Source organism: Varroa jacobsoni, unplaced genomic scaffold, assembly GCF_002532875.2.
Source record: "Varroa jacobsoni isolate VJ856 unplaced genomic scaffold, vjacob_1.0 scaffold_1358, whole genome shotgun sequence".
Taxonomy (NCBI): Eukaryota; Metazoa; Arthropoda; class Arachnida; order Mesostigmata; family Varroidae; genus Varroa; species Varroa jacobsoni.
Genome location: NW_019214260.1, coordinates 302805 through 322379, shown reverse-complemented (window position 1 = coordinate 322379; position 19575 = coordinate 302805). Strand labels below are relative to the sequence as shown.

The following is a 19575-nucleotide window of genomic DNA, read 5'->3' as shown; positions in this document are numbered from 1 at the left end:
TGTATTGCTTTTAGCCGTTTCCAATTCAAGAAGGGTAAGCCAGTGATACTCATTGTGATTCTGCTAAGACTGTGTCTTGTCTTCGTTAAGCGTCGGCGCATGCGCACTAAATCGAAACAAAAATGGCGGCGCCCACTCATTCGATGAAAGAACGCTTCACGCGGGTCAAAGACAGCAGACAAACTGGACAAACGCAGAACCAAGCCGGCTATGTGCAACTCTCTATTTGGATATCAAATTAAATTCCTGAAATCTTAGGACTATCTGTGCTAAAAGTCACTGAAAAATAAATTCCGTTATCTATTTCTAATATATTGCAGGGATGACGGTACAAGACCTCGTGACAGGTTTGGGCGACAATCCATATTTCGGTGCGGGTGCCGGCCTATTTGGTATCGGAATGCTAACCGCTGCTGCTCGTAAGGGTATACAAGTTGGAGTGGTATTATTTCGTAGACATTATATGATGACACTGGAGGTTTCGTGCCGAGATAAGAGCTACCACTGGTTGTTACAGTGGATAGCAAATAACGTTCGTCGTACGCAGCACCTCAGCGTTGAGACAAAGTTTAAACAGCTTGAAACAGGAAAGGTGAAAACGAGCTTTGACTTTATTCCTAGTGTCGGAACGCATTTTTTTCGTCATAACGGCACGTGGATTCGGGTAGAACGAGTTCGAGAACAGCACACATTAGATCTTCATTTGGGCTTGCCTTATGAAACTGTGACGTTGACAGCACTTGGTACAAATAAAACGATTTACTTTGACATACTTGCTAAAGCGCGCGCGGAAGCCCTTCAAAAGGAGATAGGAAAGACATTAATGTACACACCAATCGGATCTGAATGGAGACAGTTTGGACACCCCCGCGAACGCAGACAACTGGACAGTGTTATCCTGGATAAAGGCATTAAGGAAAGAATACTTAATGATGTCAACGAGTTTATCAGTACACCTCAGTGGTACATGGAACGAGGTATTCCATATCGTCGGGGTTACCTTCTTTATGGACCACCGGGTAGTGGCAAGAGCAGTTTCATCACAGCGTTAGCAGGGCACCTCGAGTATAGCATTTGCGTGATGAATCTCAGCGATCAGGGTCTTACCGACGACCGGCTAAATCATCTTATGAACGTTACGCCTCAGCAAACGATCGTCTTGCTTGAGGATATCGACGCATGTTTCGTATCTAGGGGAAGGAAGGGTGAAGATCCTGTGGCCTATGATGGACTGAATCGTGTTACTTTGAGTGGTCTCTTGAATATGCTCGATGGAGTAGCATCATCAGAGGCTCGTATTCTATTTATGACCACCAATTACATTGAACGTCTGGACCCTGCCCTCATAAGGCCTGGACGTGTTGACGTGAAGGAGTTTATAGGTGCCGCATCTGATTATCAACTGTCGGAAATTTTTCGTCGATTTTATCCGGAAGCAAATGATGCCATGGCTAAGAAATTCGTCGCTTCTCTTCGTAAACATCACAACGATGTTAGCATGGCTCAAATACAAGGCCTTTTTATGTTCTATAAGCATGATCCTCGATTAGTGGTGGACGAGGGTGTGCCAAAGTTGATGTCATTGTAACGTTACCTTGCGAAAGCTTTATATTCACATAGTAGCATAGTTATATTATCTCATGAGAGGCTCATTTATAGTATTTTAATACTATAATTTTTACCGTAGGCATATGTGCAGGTATTGTACATAATTGTTATTGCTCTATATAATAAAACATACTGGAAAATCTAGCTGCGTATTTCTTATATTTAATTTAAGCGACAGAATTAAAAAAATTCCATAAATTATACCTTATTAGGAAAACTGAGTTTGGTTGTTTCCTCTCAGAGTATGGCCATTTTAGACATTATAGCATAGGATCTTTCGGACCCTGCAGGATCATTTTCATTGGCTCTCGATGATGAATTATACATATCGTAGACCCCGAGCGGGCCACCTATACCGTGAGCATTCTCAATATAATTATAGCAATTTTTATATCGACACAGTAAAATATGGACATATGCATGCTAATCTGTATTTTTCTGAACTCCTACGGCAGAAATCCAAGAGAAATTCATTTCTAAAAACATCTTTGTCCCATAAATAAGAGATATAAGTTGCAGTAGGTTTTTGCTTGAGCCAATTTATTATGATCATGATTGGAAGGTTTGTTTTACACCCTTTTATTTTAATTAATTAAAAAATTATCGAGTAAATTGGTCACTTTCCTTTAATAATCGCATTAGTATTCAATGAGCTTATTTTAGCATCGTAACTTAATACTATATTTACGAGACAAACGCCTGAACTTCTATTGTTGACAGTTTTCTTCCTCACGTACGGCTTTTGTGCTGGTCGAGTTTATCCGCGATACAAATATTCGACAAACGACGTTCCCGTAATCTACGTTCGCAGCCTCTCTGGGTGACATTGTCAAGAGGTGCTGATAATATCTTGTCCAACAAACGACTATCGAGAACCTGTTCATCAAACGCCATATGAAAAATCATCCAGCTCTGCGCAAGTTAATGTAATGTAGTCCAAATACTCCTGCTGTTCCTAGATCTGTTCTGAAATCTCCATTTTTAAATTGGCGACGCTACATGTAAAGTTTTCGCGATCTTCGTTGCTTAGCTCTTCACGTTCCAAGAATGTTGTCGCTCTGTGGGGTGAGTGGTAATGGCAATGATAACGAGAGTAATTGTTTAAGGCGCGTTTCATATTGTGGTTAAGCCTTTAAACAGATGGTCTTGCTAACATATGCTTTCCTTTCTTTCCACATAGTTTCCACATAGTCTCCTACAGAAAAGATCAACCTAGATCATATCAATTTATCTTTATAACAAAATAAAATTTCCAGCGCAAGGCGGCTTCGTAAATCCATCACCCTCACAATGCCCTTGCTCTAGGCCTTAAGTAGTAAGTCTTGAACGACAACATTCCCCAGTTTTATAACCATCTCTCCTTTGGCAATGCTTAGGTCAGTCGACTCGTGATGAATAGCTGGCTGTCAACGAGTACAAAACAAACAGTTCAAAAGTAATATAGCTTTTACCTATAGAGAACTATTAGAGTCATACACAGTTTCACCATAACATTACGTCGCAAAGAACCACTCATACGAAGCTGCTAGGTTAACGAGCCTGACGATGTTACAAATGAGAATAATAAGGATGGTCTTTGTTTATGAGTTTTGCAGTACATTTCATTGTGTACACACTAAAAAAAAGGATCCAGACAACATTATATCACGCTTTTTATTGGGTCCTCTGAGATGTGTGTTCGTAGTTCAGTTCTACTGTTCGTAGTAACAATAGAACGATGTGGGGTATTGGCACCATGTCCCTAAACATTTCATCGGACTTCGAAGAGGCAAAGACCTAAGGCAGCTATCAGTATGGCCATTTTATTTGTTTTGCGACAGGGTGCAATCAATAATGACCTTGACAGCTCCTTCAACACCCGTTCTGGTTGTTTCAAAGGCGCGGTGCGCTTCTTCCAGCGGGAAGCGATGAGTAATAAGTGGCTTGACGTTAACCCGGCCGCTCGAAATCAACTCAATCGCTGTCGGATAACTGGAACATTTTGCAAATAAATTACAATGTAAAATAGCATACGAATATTCGATTAAAGATATTAAGTCTGATTAAAACGCTTTTTAGACCTATCTATTAAAGCGCGCTGATCGCAGCTCTCGGCTCCATTGAAGGCAGCTATAAACTATCGTCTACGAAGAAGATCTTCGCTTAGAAGACTGCAGCAAAATCGTAACACATTTGACGCCGGTACATTATTGGTGCTGTGACAGTTTATATATTCGATATACCTGTTATATAGCTCTGGCGTTATTTATTGGCGAGGAAGACTGTAAATCAGTTGACTCGCCATTCCTTTCCTTGTTCTTCCTGAAATTCGCTTCTGGTAATCAAGCTCGATAGGGTTCTTTCTATTGCTTGGTAAGATTCGGACTGCTATTAAAAATGCAATCTTTTACTCTACTTTAACTTACGACCTTAATACAGCCATTGGGTTAACAAACTCAGAACACTCATGTGTCTACCATGTGCGTAACGCAAGATTCGACTTTTTTTTTATCAGACTCTTTGATATTCTTAGCGCAGCTGTCAGAGCTGCTCGCCTCATGCTTTTTCAATGTTGTTGTATTGAAAATCCTCCAGCTAACAATAGAAATCATATAGGAGCTGTGAGAACTCATTTGCAGTTGCTAACGCCTGAATCCTTTCGCCAAGCATGTCCTGGGTAGCCGAGGGAGATGCATATGGCCCATCCTACTAGTAGTATTACATAGGGCAACTGACCACACTAATTATTTGTTACATAATTTTGTCGACTTATGCAACATTTTCGACTAAGTTAGTCGACTTGGTAAGTCTAACGGTGACAGATATGTATATTATCTATAGTACTTGTGCACTATATGCCCTGTTAAGTGGAGAACGCAACTCTTCCATACGTATGGCATTTCCTAACTTACTTGTCACTGCTGTAAATAATACAAGCGACGCTTGTTTTTCCACCACCGCAAAAGCGGTTATTTCTGCTTATTCGTAATGTTTGCAAAAGTATTGCCGATAAAGCCGTCTATTCTGATTCCATGTCGGGGCTATCGGTACTTCCCAACATTATTTTGATTTTGCAACTGCTTAATGGTCCGCTGCAGACAACTCAAACGACAGATGGATCAGACCAGAATACTTCTGCCAGCGAAACTGACAAAGCTAAACTTTGCCGGCTTCGAAACGATGCGCGATGGGATGTCTAAATTGTTATTTGACTTGTTGTTGCTGCTGCTGCTGCTGTTGTTGTTATTATTATTGTTCGAGGCAGTTGGTCGTATCCTACCTATCTACCAGGAGGCCTACCTAGATTTTTGAGTTAATGTCTGATCTCTTGAAAGCCTAATAAAGGCTACGCTATTCCTAAAATTCAAACTAAACTAAAATGTTCTTGTATAGCTAAAAGTATTCTATTAAACAGGTCGTAAGTGTAAAATTCGGGTTAATAGCCAAGAGGGCAATACATTGACACATACATGATTGCTTCTTCTGTAGAAAGGTGGCTCGCAACGAGCTAAAAAACGAGTGAGATGTCCAAAGATTCTGAAGATTCGGATTGGTCACGATACATCTTGCACTGCCCCTACGTATAAATCTGTTTTGGGGTCTGTTAAGTGCTTCGATGTTCCCAGTTTAAAGTACCACGGCTCCGAGAAATACACGAAGTTGGAAATTTTTTAATTTGTTCTATATATATACGGAAGAGGCGGATATATATATATATATATATATATATATATATATATATATCTTAGCCTTTTCTGTAAGGAAGCAGCAGAAATTGCACTCTTTACAACTACAGTAATTATAAATCGGAATTAAGAAGTTAGTCAAAGACAATTTCTAAACACGAAGTGGACTTACGTTTGGGTATAAAGTCATCTTCAAATATGTCTGCATGAGCGTTGGTGACGTTCATTTTTATCAATAGCCTCGCAGGAAGGAAGACATAGCCAGTATAAGTTTCTTAGGAATTAGCATAAGTAATTTTTCTACAGAAAGGGAACAAAAGTTGAGTAAAAAACGCGTTGAGGGCTAAAAGCTGTCGTAACTCCCGATTCCGCATCCCATCCTCGTCATAGGGTTAAATGCAGACACTCAAAGAGAAGAAGGAACGTGTGCGGATGGGACTTACGGGAGAAGGAAAGATGACGTAGGTGGTACCAAACGACAACAAAGCGCAAACGCCTTTCGTTGTTCGCTGCTTTCTTGTCCGTGTGTCTTCAGGCTTCCCTGATATCCTCCGAGGATCATGTTTCTTGCCTGCTTCGTCTAAGCACTAGTGTAACCGTCCTATGATTCAACACGGTAGCCATTTTGGCCGACGGAGCACAAAGAGACTTATAGGCTGCTACCCCGTAGCAGAATGGAGGCTTTCATGACTACTAAAGGTATCGATGCATAAAAGGGATCGTTCTAACTTTCATCAAAGCCAGATTTCGACAGTTTTCCGTTTCATTGTTTGTTCACGACTAGCGCCCCATTTATCTAACCACCAGGCGGAAATTAAGTCGAAAGTCTGCCGCTGATATTTACATAGGAAACTATATAGGGAAATGGACGAAAATCTCCTTTTAAATCTTTGAGTAAGCCAAGACATCTTCTGTTAACTGCAGTTTTCTGGAGCCTCTGCCGTAGAGATGAGCTGTGCGCTTCTTGTGGATAGAACTTGAGCCGCGCCTGTATACAACTTTGAAGGATATAGTGTTCGCAAGATTGTAGAAGGCCTATGTGGAAACGCGCATATTATATCACATTGTGTTGGAACATGGCGTGCAGGCCTCAGTAAAACCGATGAGAAGTCATCGATGATCGATAAACCCTTGGCAGTTCCAGAAACATCATCTATCCAAAAAAGATAAGCAATCCCATAAATGAAGGGGGCTGAACTAGTAATAAGCTAGTAATTTTATTTATTTGCGTCAATTTCTAAAATTGGGCTGTGTTTGACTAGGAACACAACGGGGATTGCAACAGCATTTTTGGGAAAATATGCACGAACAAATATTTTAACTTTGTGGAAAATAAATTTCATTTTGTTAGGCGACAATTCTCAGTCGATGAACGCAGTTTCAATGTATCCTGCTAATTACGAGCCCAAGCTGTAACGTTTAGTATTTGGGTCTAAATCCTAATCACTTTAAAGTTTTGTCCATGGTTACAACTTGACGTATTGACAAAATTCAATATTATTCTAAGAATAGAAATACGAACAGGTACACCCCTTGCCGGGCTTTCCTTTTTAATATTTTTTAGCTGTTTTTAGGTGTGACTGTGGTATCTCGTGCTACTAGTCTCAACGGTATAAAAACTGGCTGTCTATTTGAAATGCTTGAACTCAAGTAATAGTTCATGTACCTTCTAAAGTTACTCAGCTGGCTGTCCGTGAAAGGTTCCAACGCCATGTTGATTGCTACAAAACGTATCTGTAGAATAGCTTTATTAAATTACTTACCGATATTTTCCCGATTATACTTATATATACTGTAATGAAGACGCCAATTCAAAATAGATTAGGCCTAACCTACGAGATTCTATGAAACGACAGCATTATACTTGAAAACGTCAGATTGCGTAAGATTCGTTGTGAACGGAAAGTAGTAATGACGCAAGTACATACGTGTAGGTATGCATTTAGTTTCGAACGCTGTCGCCCTTTCATTCAAGCAATATCTGACCAGAGTACAAATACAATGTATCGTGTGGTTTTTACTATTTATCCAATGGGGATAGCATTATCTACTCGACGATTGTTGGCGCGTACCAAAAAAAAAGATGATCTGGCGAGACCAGAAGGTGCCAGATCTAATGTACATTATATATATAGAGTTCTGCAAAGAGCAGAAGAAACGAGTTCACGGGATAGTCTGTTGCTAGGTTGATTACGTCCAGTACGAGACGGTATCGCACCTGGCGTGACAGCGAAAATGTCGTCACTGCTCTAATTATAACCCAACACTGAAGGACCTGTACTCATAATATCTATGTCGATATTTAGTCTTTGATTGGTGCTCGACTTCAAAAATAAGCAGAAGCCGCAGAAGTACATTCGTTATAATGACCAATTTCGACTCCTCTGGGGAGACCAATATAGAGCATCTGACGACCGATAAGTTCCATGATTCTGTTGTTAAATTCTGTTGTAAAGTTTGCCCATGCATGGGTACCTATACTCCGCTGGTTCAAGCCTGGACGTTCTGAAATATCCTATTTCCCAATTTTTAGCCGTTCTGATGAGTTCGTAGCTCCTAACTTCGCCTCTGCTCAGAGCACCTCTAGCAAAACTGCGTTAGGTCTAATCGTTTCATTTGGTAAATAATCTCATGCGCTCAAAAATACAACTATTTTGAGGCTGTGGTTTTTATCTACAAACTGTCCTTTCATTATCCGATAACTAGTCTAATCATCATAATTATAGTGGTCGTGACGTTAGCGTTGTATGCCATTTTTGCAAAGATGGCGTATTTTGGATATCCGCGCAAGACGTTTTTAATGATATGACTTTTTAGAAAGAGTTTTCCTTCACAATAAGGAGACAAAGGCAGAGACTGCATGGCTACGAAGTTAAGCTCTCGAATTTTATGGCTCCCGTAATAAGCCAGAAGCTTTGAGACAGTTCAGGACAAGGGTCGGACAATAAATAATTCAAGCTATTTTTTGGCGACGAAACAAACAACTAGGTCATCTCGACAGATGTCCCAAAACGAAATCTCTGCATATAGACCTGAGAGATAGCCCCTAGGATAGATTCTCAGCCTTCACGAATACGTTTGCTAAACTTGTTCTTCTTTATGTGTTGTTCCGACCAGTGCAGTTATAGCAAAACATTTCTTAAGCATTTTTTTAAAAGGTCCTTTATAAACAGACCGACTTTTTTTCATATTTGAATTTAGGCGCTCTTCGTAAAGAAGAAGAAGAAAACATTTTCTGTACTCCTTAAATTCTAACTACAGGCTTATGGGCGAAGCTATCAGATCGCAACGTTTTGATTTCCCTGACCGGAAGGTCAACCTTCGAATTTTCAACCTCTATCACTGTTGCTATAACTTCACATTGATCCTTCCAAGGCCCGCCTGACCTTTAAAATTTGCGCTTTGTTGAAACAAAAGTCTGCCCGACCCATTTGTGTTGCAACAAAAATGTACTGACAGCTCTATAGTAAGGCACTCGTGATATGGATGTAGAGCTGCATCCGTTAACCAGTTTTACTTTTAATTTAAAAGCACATCGAAAGACCCGCTATATGCGTTTTTATTTATGTTTCCATTAAATTTTTTTTACTTCACCATCAAGGGGCGTCGCGTTTTCTCACAGTTAGGAAACGGTGATTTGTAATGCTAACACTCACATTCGGAATTAGATACACACGGGTGAGAAAATTTTTCAATTCACGTTACAATATTTTAGCTTTTTAGAACTTTCGGCAACATTAAAGGTGTATTTTCAATTCCAAAAACAAAGCAAGTTACGTTTTACAAAAGCTATTGTGTTTTATAACTAGCCTGATGGTTATATTAGTCAATAATATATATTCGGCCATATAGAATATCGTCAATATTGCACGGAGTAGTTTACGGAATCAAAACAACCTCTCCGTACAACTCACTGTAATCAACCCATATGTATGTCTGTGTCATGCTAAATTAGCGTATTTTATCCCCGTGCTTATATGCCACACTTCTTAGGTTTTTTGAATTGACCTGTTGAACTTAGTCACCAGCACAATGAAACAACCGTACTCTCATAGCGCATTGCGGAGAACCCACAGGCTTGCTGACAGATGTATCAAACCCCTAAATGTATTATATTTTTAAATGTCATTCATGGTCATAAATGACTTGTTCGGTTGATGAGCGCTCGATACACAAACAATGTGTTCTGATGCCCCTGATCTGGCACCCTTAAAATCAGACCCGCTTCAATTACGTAGATGTTCGCTACGGTTAAACGTACCGGACGGTAGACATCGCAACCTGCCTACAGGGAAAGATTGAATGATGGCGTTGTTAGCACAACACGATCGATCAGCTTTTCTTACAGAAATCCAACAAAGAAGGCGGCCAAATATTTCCTTGATGATGTCTTACATTTCTCTCATCAGTTTGAACGAGGTGTCCATTCTGATGTCAATGGACCCTCCGGAAGTAATCATGCCTAACAGAACGAGACTAATTGCCCAAACAAAAAAAAAAAACGCAATATTCTTGTTACAATGTTCGCCTTCGTACCTACGAGTGAATACATAGTTCCGCTTCCTGTTTTGCGCTTTAAAGAACATAGATACGCTAGTGGCCGTACCGATTCGAAGCCAAGGTTCTTCAAACCCATCCGGATGAAATACTTCAAAGACTACCTTAAACATTTCATCACGAACGCTCGCTGTTCTTTGGAGATGCCACGTCTACTAATCGTTGATAATCGGCAGACTCACATAGGCGATCAAGTTGGCTCTAGAAAACGACGTTCTCATCGTTACGCTTCCTTCACATCGCTACAACCCCTAGACATAGCGCTTGTTATTCAAAGCTGAACTTCGTACAGCTCGAGAGAAACGGTACTTTGTTACTAGTTAAAGTAAAGAGATCATAATATTTGAAATAATCATTGTCGATACGAGAAGCCGTCTAAGAAATCACTTGTGGTAAATACAGTTAGAGGGGTTCAGAAGATATTTCTGTTAACCGAGAACGCTGACAAGACAATTTAGTGGCATAGAGTGATGACCGGCCGAAGCGGTCAGGACATCAGTGTCACAGAAATAAGAGTGTCTGTTACTGGTTTGCTGCCCCCTGCCAAAACTCCCATCCCTTGTTCTTAGAAAGCAATATTCATGGCTCAAGGCCATGGGCCTCTTCGCTTCAAGTGGTCGACGGAATCGATTACATTTAACTATGTTGTCCAAATAAAGGTGCTACTCGATTGTATATTGGTATCTGTTTTCTTTGCGGGAACAATTAATATTTACGGTTTGTTAAACTAAGATCTGACCGCCCCAGTAACTCTAATTGGCTTTTTGCACCGAATCATTAGCGTCTTATGCAGCCTCGTCTAATGGGGGATTATATGGGTCAACGACCAAGTGTCTTTGCTGATTCAAAATATACGGTATGAACTCTGTTAGTGTATTACCTAGTCACTTTTTATATATGAAATCATTATGCAGATAAGCAATCAACTCACCAGTTACGGTATCTAAAAACGCCAAGTATGTTAAGCTCCTTAATTGCCGCTTCAACGAGTGGGACGTTTACCTCATCCGGCCCCATGCCTACCAGACTCACAGATCCTCCCTGATTAGTTGCCTGCAAGAAACAACGCAATGTTTTTCAACATGCGATTTCATATGATACGGACTGCAGAGCCATGAAGAATTAATGAATAAGGAATAATAAACAAAGTCAGGAAACAAGTAGAACTTATATAGGACGTTGGATGGTAAGAAAAATTCACTAGTAGGTGGCAAAGAAAGATAAGCCAATCAATGAGTATGAGGAGACTCGCTTTCTCCTCGCCTTTTTCCGGTTTTACAAAGTGTAATAGATCCAAATTTCATTATGTATCTAATATGTCTTGTTCCTTTCGTGCGAATAGACCTCGCGAAGTTTTATTACCTCGCATTTCGATTCTGCTATAAATAAAGGTTCCTTTATGTGGTCAAAGATATTGTGAAGCTTCTGGGCTGGGATCGTTTCTAATATCACTCTTGGTACTAAAAACTTAACTCAGTTACTCTTGATATTAGAAACGATCCTAGCCAAGAACCTCCATAATATCTTTGACCACATTCAAAGAATCTTTATTTATAGCAGAATCGAAACGCCGAAAACTAAAAAATATTTTATGGGGTTGAAATGACGGTCAAAAAGAACAAAGCTGAATTTGGCAAACACAGCGTTCGTAGTCTGCGTAGCTCAAAATAATTTAAGCTCTTCTTAAAAACTTTCGTACCCTAATAAAGAAGTCCTAAATTACTAGTTACTAAAAACCTAATAATCTTTTTAGCGAAAGAAAAGGTTGGTTATTCTATGTTTTTACGTAGCGAATTATCCCCGGGACATGTCATACTACAAAGCTTTACCGGCCAGTCCTTCATAGACCTCATGTGCTCACACATCAATGTTTGAGTGTAGTATCACCAATTTATGTTACAGCTCCAAAGAAATTGTCCGGCGGACATCCCTGTGGAGTGCGGTAATTTTCCGAGGGAACGAGTTACCAATTGCGGGCCACGACGGACAGTAAGTGTCACAGCTTCAAGCAGCAGCTCCTAATGGCAGGTAGTCGCCTAACGGCTCGTTGCAAAGGATCTGTTAGGCACGTCAATGACAAGTGGCAATGCGTAGATCCACCATCACGACCCATAAGATCTGTCAGGAATAGGCGTGCTTCGAAGAGCGATTTTCTAGATGACGCGTGGTAGGTTGCTTCCTGTGCGCTTTATAGCAGTACTTTTTCGGATTTTCAATAGAGAGTAGAGACGTAAAAGATAACCGGATATTGACTGTTTCCAATCACCTAGGCTTAGACTAAATCTTATAGGGAAGGCAGAAAGCATTTCGGTTGTGTATTTGAGGTTGATGCGGACTTAAGATGTCCAACGTTATCCACAGAAAATCGGATATTAAAACACACCCGCATTTTCCAAACTCTAGTTTTGGTTACCGGTTTACACTCCACCATGTAAAGCCAATACTTCAAAAAATACCTTCATATTATCATCTATCAAAAAATAGTATTTTGTTTACTTTATGCGCAATTGCGTTGCTATGGAGCAGTGCCCGAATCTGCTTAGCAAGGGCAATCTAACAAACAATCCATACTAAATTTTTTCGTGCGAGAGAAACCCCGTCGGCGATTCTCTAAATCACAACGGCAGCCGATAAATTGCTTTGACAAGCCAGCTTACTCGGCTACTTCACACCTGTAGCGAGGTTGTTAATTTTTGGTAGAGGAAGGTTTGTGAAAATCTAGTTTGTTATTTTTTTACGTCTCTCGTGTTTCCGGAAACGATCCGATATCAGCTGGTAACGCTAGTAAAAAAATCTTATAATACATCATCGTTCATGAAAGAAAACCAAAAAAGTGATAACTCTTTGCTTCAAGTCAACCAATACACTAAATGGTTCTTCCTGAATGTGTAACCAGTTGATGCTTCTTAAATATAAATTTATATTTAATAAGAACAAGGACCATTATTCCATATGTGCATATATAAGGGACTTTATCCAATAGATATTATGTTCAACTCAAGTGAATATCCGAGTAATAAATGCAATATATTTCTTATTATTAGGAAGATGAGGACCCTTGCTTTCGTAAAACATGTTCACCTGTCCTGAAAACCACGGACGCTAGGATACTTCAAACCAACAATTTTTATATGCACATTTAAGTTTTCAGTTAGTTGTTCTGCTGGACCCCTGTTTATACACATATATATATATATATATATATATATTATATATATATATATATATGTAGTAGGTAAAGTTTTCGAATGTGTAGAAGTCGGCTTTTTAGTATTATCATCTTGAACTTCTATTAATTAGAAATTTAATAGAAGTTCTATATGTCCGCAATTCGACAATGCAGGGCAAACTTCAAACCTCAGGGTTGTCGCAGTGGCGTTGCGACGCTACAGTGAGAAGCATCGACAAGAACGGAGAAAGCCTTTAGGGAACTGGGGAATGAGAGGTCGTGGGAGTTGACGGGGTTTCTGGGATTCGTAGAACATTCGCGGATGTTTAGCGGCGGTTATCTATTAAGTTGATCGCTCCTCAAATCTGTTACATGGAAAGGTACTGATAGGAAAGAGGCTGGATGTCGAAGTCGCTGAACAGTTACACCTGGACCCTCAAAAGTCAATTCTCCCATAAAGTACAGAGGGTACGCCAGCCACCCAAAATAAACGAGCAAATTTTAACGTGAAGTAGAAATAGATATGTGCCATGTAATAAATCTGTTTTGTCTAGGAGACAGTCTAGTATGTGCAGTAATATATATATATATATATGTGTTGAGGGATAAAATAAACTTTACGTACAACATAGTTGCATTTTACAATGATTCTAGACACCGAATAGAAGTATCTTCTAAAAATGACATTAAGATTTTAATCTAATAACTCTTCCCGCTAATACTCCTATTTTCTTCCAGTCATTCATCCACTCCATTCTCTTCTATTTCTAACTTGAATTTCATCTACACCTCATAATAGAACTTTTTGACCTTTTGCAGCATTCAGACCTCCTCCAAACGACAAATTTGATAATCGAGCACATCATGAGGTTTGATTACCCCAAGCATAATAGGAAGGCGAAGTTCCAAGTAGTTCAGCTCCTCCTGGCAGGTTTTTTAAAAAAATTACAGGTTTACTGGTAGTTGATTTGTTTGTAATTTTCGACATCCTTGAAATTAAGCCATTATCAGATTGACGAGCGAGTATTGAGACGAGTTTGAGAGTCTATAAGATGTACCATTGATTCATTAGTTTCAGGCAAAACGATCTTATAATTTTGGATAGTTTTTTACATAATGAAATCCAAGAGGTAGGATCGCTGAGTGACCTGAGCTTCGGCGAAATTTCTAAGAAGGGCTCGCGGTCTACTTAAACCGACCACTTATGTTTAGTAAGCGCTGATGTACTTTATGTCGTTTTGAACAGGAACAGGCCTTTTCGCGGATTGTAACAGCAGCTGGTACAATGGGACAGCTGGTACAGAGGGGTACAATGCCACACAAAGCTTCAGCATCCTTTGATTTGTTTTCTATATTCGATACAAACTAGACTGTCAAGCAAGATAGCTATCCACTGGCGTGTCATGAGCAATTGCTTTACTGTTAAAACAATGCCTACTTTATTTTACTCGAGCAGCGGTTTATGCTGAATAGATACAATTAGGGCTACAGGAATCCTAATTTTATATACTTGTAAACAATAGTTAGCAATTGAAATCATTTAGTAATGTTATACGCTTCATTTGTGAGGACCAACCGCATGGCACTTTAGTGCGAATAACTGGATAAGTTCCTCCTGACACCCAAATGAACCCATTGCCGAAAAAAAAGAAAACGTTTTACCAGCATGAAGAGATGTTCAAGGCACAATCGACATTTTTTTAACCCAAAAATGGTCACATTATTTTATGTAACAGAAAATAATGTGATAATAGTAATAATAATAATAGAAGTAGGCATTATAGGATGTCCGTTTGGTGCATCTGACTTACCGACCTAGAACGCAAAGTTATGTATTCATTGTACCACAAATGCTTGATCGAATCAATGATTTAACTAAAAAGTCGTTTTTACGTCTCCCGTACACGATTATATTGCCAGTATGCAGTATTTGTAAAAATGGCTCTACAAAAGGCGCTTGAAGTTTGATATTACGGGAACATTGACGAACCTAGTGGACGAGTTTGCGTTTTGGCTTATGTAAAATTTCCGCTGGTTAACGTTATCGGGACGTTGATGTGGTCGATCACACTGTGAATCTATGTCTGTGCTTTTTTCCAACGATTAGACGGTCTTGCTATCAGTGATTGCATAACTGTCTATAGCACCTCTTGCCTCCTGCATGTCTATACGCGAGTCTATAGACGAACCGAATGTAGATTTAGGGGCGCGTTCAACCAACTCTTGTTAGCCAGGGCTACCGCAACAGTCTCGGCGGACCGTAATTATTGTGAGAACGTGTCTCAGAGGCGGATGGGGTCATTACCCCTGGAGCGGAAATGGGACCGATACAGATCTTTTTGGTCAGGAACGCACAACGGGGCTACCGTCGTCACCCCTAATTCTGGCTAGCAAAAACCTAATGCTTGCCCAAAACACAGCAGTCGTACATCAGTAATTATTTTTACCGGTTACCATTTATAAATACTGCCGTTATTATAAGCCGGAATAAATTGATAAGTATGACTACACAAGCTATTCGAATACAGCTAAAGACTTCCTGTGATTTTCTCCTCTCTCTCATGTAGCATAATCTCTTGAAAGATTATGCTACAAGTCTTTCGACTTCTTTGCTTGTCCTATAAATACATAGAACGTCATCTTCTATAAATCTAATTTATCCGTGCAAACCTATCATACGAAAATGGTCCTACTTTCACTGTCGTTACGTTCGACTGAAATCCTTCGTTGTTTGTTATGGTATTGAATTTTAAAAAATGTTGGCCTCTGCTTTCTAAGAAGTCATCAGAAATAAGTCTGACTTCCGTGTCCGACACTCGGACTCTCGATCGAAGCTCTTAAGCCGATTCAAACTATTATTGTGTAATGTTCTATTAGAACGTATGAGCTTGCAATGCATCACGTAACACCCACAATCTGCACCCTGCCTTTTATGTACATAGATATTCGTTACGCGCATAGCTCATCAATATAGAGAATAGGAATAAATTGAATGTGCCGCCGAACTTGTAGCTCTTGATAGTTCCCTATCTAGATTCGTCCAGTAACCGCCGAAGAGTTACGTTTTTTTCTATTGTCCGAAACTTTGAGGTCAAAACTAAGAAGTGTAATAATGCCTCACAAACCTGCCGCATTATTACTATTATGATTAGCTAACTATGAAGTAGCGAACTGCACAAACGATTTGCTTGTTCGAAATGACATTGTTACTTGGGGAAGATGCGGATAAATCCACTTCAACTGGGACTGTGTTATATGCAGTCGTAAATGAGATGAAGTTACTATCCCATTTGTTAGGGACGTAAACGCTACTTCGGTGATGGCGTACGTACGTATTTTGTCTTTTACGGCCCCATTTTCCTGGAATGAGCCAGGTTCATGGTTAGAATCACCCTACGATAGACTGTGTCTACAAAAGCACAAAGGATCAGTATATGGATGCCCTACGACCAACGCTTGAGTGTACGTAGTTCGCCGCCACGTTCCTGTGTAAGTAACCTCCCGTTATTGAATGCTCAACGTCACTGCAAGGACATCCGTATATTCCAACAGCAATTTATCAAGCTTTCAGGTGGTACCTGAGCTGTATAATCGTTCTTCAGCTATGCTTCGGTATGCGCGATTGCTTCTCAGCATTTTGATGTTGGCACCGTTTTTCCTAGTTGAAAGTGAGTATGGATATAATTGTTTTATATATTTTTAATGAAGTCACGGTGTGCATCGTCGACGAGGCGTGACAACGACCCCTGGCTCTCCGTCCTTGTCAACGTGCTCCGGTGTAGTCACACGGTACCACGCGTACTGGACAATTCTGTCGTTCTTCATTTTGGGTCATCATACCGGTATTTATCGCAAAATAATAGGAAAGAATTTGTATTGTGCGTGTGGTCTGTTCCTTTTACATTAGTGCAATATCAATATCTTTTGCACTAATGTAATCATAGACGAAGTTATATCGAACCAGCAATACAACTAGATGGTATAGATCCGTCGTGTAATTAGTAGCTACAGCGTCAAGGGCCTATGGGCGCACCGATGCGCGTGTCTGTTCCACCCTCTTCTAATATTACCGTCGAAGCAGAAAACGTCATTCGCTACTGAAATGGTATTCGGCAGATTTCTGAGAGGACACCAAAGGGCAGTGGACACCAGTGTCCTTTCTTTCGTAGTATAGCAACAATCGTTACCTTCATTGCTTCGACGAAACGAGCCCAACCTATAGGAATGCTGCATACAACGAGTATAACATGTGAGAGAGCGCAGTGAATTAGGGATACCTTCTTTAGGATGTCCATAATACAAAACATACGTTTTTATACACGTATATACTGTATTACAGGCGGCCTAGTCTCAGGGCACGCAATGTTCACAGTAGCTTTGGCACTCTAAAGGTTGAAATGCGCCAAAAGGAACGAGAGAGAAGGGAAGTGTCAGAGGAGCACGACGACATCCCATTGCATTAAGGCAGAAATTCTTAATTTTGTTCTAAAGCCGCAGTTCTTTTGCGCCTTCTGCACACAACATGCTTTGCTGGTCTATATAAGAAGTGGATCTTGTACACTCAAGCACTTTCCTCTCCGATGTCTTCTTCGCACTTCAATAGATCGGTATTAGTCTGCATAGGCAACGTATTACAGATAAATATCTGCATTAAGTCAATACCACTAAAAAGGTCAAAAGCTATATTCGACCGTCCCACGATATTTTCCAGAATTGTACAGTCTAATCTTTGTTTTTATTCGTAACTGTTTCAAAAGTTTGTCTGAACCGACGGTGAAGTAGGAATGGCGTGCCTTAATGCAAAATATATATATATATATACGTGAAACATGTATATAACAAAAAAAATAAAAAAAACATGACACAAACTCGGTACCATTGTCAATGGGATTACATGTTTTACAAATAACTATAGCATTATATATTGAGCATGTTACATTTTTCACCCAACTAACATTTTCAACAAGATTTTCTTTGCCGATCGCTGACGAATGTCGGTTATTTAGTTAGAAACATCCTAGTTCGTTACCTTGTCATAAGTGCAAGAGATTTTTGCTCTTGCTTATCTTCCAAAGAAAAAAAACTAAAGGTAAGCTAGGATACCACTGCCAATGACCCGACCCATTATGGCGATGACGATGATGCTTATCGGGAGATCGCTTACACTCAAGAAACTTATTTCAAGTTTCTCCCCTTTGATTTTTCTGCTATCATTAAAGAGGAAACGAAATTAATTTCTGATCATCACATTTGAGGTGACCAATGCGATTTCAATCGCTAATGGTAAATTAAGTAATGTACCAAGCTGTTTATAACATTTGGGGGTTGCAAGCCAACTGCTAGGTGCAAGCCAACTGCTAGGTACATCTTCCTACACGCCTAATTACTTGTGCAGGACGTATGTGATGTCCGGCATGAATGAAAGAGATCAGAAAAATTAACAGTCAGTTCACCCTGTTCGGTCAGCGTGCATAGCATAAAAGTTCACGAATCTCTTTTGCTATAATTTGTTGTAAACTCGTCTCGTAACAACCGTAAGTGTCATTTTAGCGGTGGCTCACGTTGGACGTTCGTGCCATTTGACTTCTTATAAGGATTAGTAGGCACTATCCCGGCTAGTTCTCACAAAATGCATCCATTATCACCATAGCGGCAGGTCAGCGTATCTCTGGAGAAAGAGCCGTCTTTGTGCCAGTATTTGGGTTGACTTTGTTGGGCTGTCAGCGTCTTCCAGACCGTTTTGATAAACTATTATTGTTAGCGCGTTATTACTGTTGTTACCAGCTGCTTTGTCGTATGACTACATGCATCTGTTGCTTCCACACTATATATATATAGATCGATTTATAACAAAATTTTACCAGACGCAGCGGTGATGCCTAGAGCAAATCAGATCAGACTGCTGTAAGGTACAAGCCCCACCTGTTATTTGAGAATGCACTCCATGCACATTTAATCACGCAAGTTCCGTAAGTACCGTTTACTAGAATCAGCTGTTTCCAACTACTTCTATGGATCGTCTGCTCTCCGGCCGCTTATGACACTAGGTTCAACAGAGATACTCCGTATCAGAACTTGATATTCTTTATCAGTTCGTGTATACCCGGAATATCTGGAGCGCACGCTTCGGCTGATCAAATTTATGCACAGCAGAAAATTAACGAATAGAATAGGGCAATATGAAAACTTGCGAAAGCGCATCCTGTCAGAAGTTTATGAAGCGAAGATTCTAACATCGTATCGCCTAATTTAGGAACCGGATGATCTCTAATATCAGCCATATTGTTAACTACTAACAATATGGCTCTTAGCTACTAAGTTCTATTGCATACCTTTATGGCCAGTCGAATGCAGCTCTCTGCGCCGCTACACTCTAGAGTAGCGTGAGGATATCCACCTAGGGCTTCTCGAATATCTTTGACGATATCTTCATCAGAATGATTCTTAACATTAAATGCCGCGTCTGCTCCGAGGGTCCGTGCTAACGCTAGCTTCGCATCCATGATGTCTATAAGACAATAGATTTACCAAACGAATTTTAAGTAGTTATTACTTTCCTATAAAATATCTAAGCGT

General features: G+C 40.0%; 2 protein-coding genes across 3 annotated transcripts in view; one reads left to right on the top strand and one right to left on the bottom strand.

The window, feature by feature from the left end:
* The first annotated feature begins 79 nt into the window (after window positions 1-79).
* Bcs1 (mitochondrial chaperone BCS1) lies at window positions 80-1752 on the top strand. Its single transcript, XM_022848544.2, has one exon. It carries the CDS (start codon window positions 323-325, stop codon window positions 1586-1588), a length of 1266 nt encoding a protein of 421 aa, XP_022704279.1. The 5' UTR covers window positions 80-322; the 3' UTR covers window positions 1589-1752.
* A 369-nt stretch (window positions 1753-2121) lies between these two features.
* Window positions 2122-19575, bottom strand: part of LOC111269148 (sorbitol dehydrogenase) — a 56282-nt gene continuing 38828 nt past the window's right edge. For both annotated transcript variants that reach the window (XM_022848546.2, XM_022848547.2), the window contains exons 8-10: window positions 19332-19507; window positions 10762-10883; window positions 2122-3579 (exon numbers count right to left, since the gene is read on the bottom strand). In XM_022848546.2, coding sequence (XP_022704281.1) covers window positions 3411-3579; window positions 10762-10883; window positions 19332-19507 — 467 coding nt within the window. In that variant the 3' untranslated portion in view covers window positions 2122-3410. The remainder of the gene's footprint in view (window positions 3580-10761; window positions 10884-19331; window positions 19508-19575) is intronic.

Coding starts and splice junctions, on each gene's coding strand:
- Bcs1 (XM_022848544.2), top strand. CDS start 323: ATGACGGTACAAGACCTCGTGACAGGTTTGGGCGACAATCCATATTTC.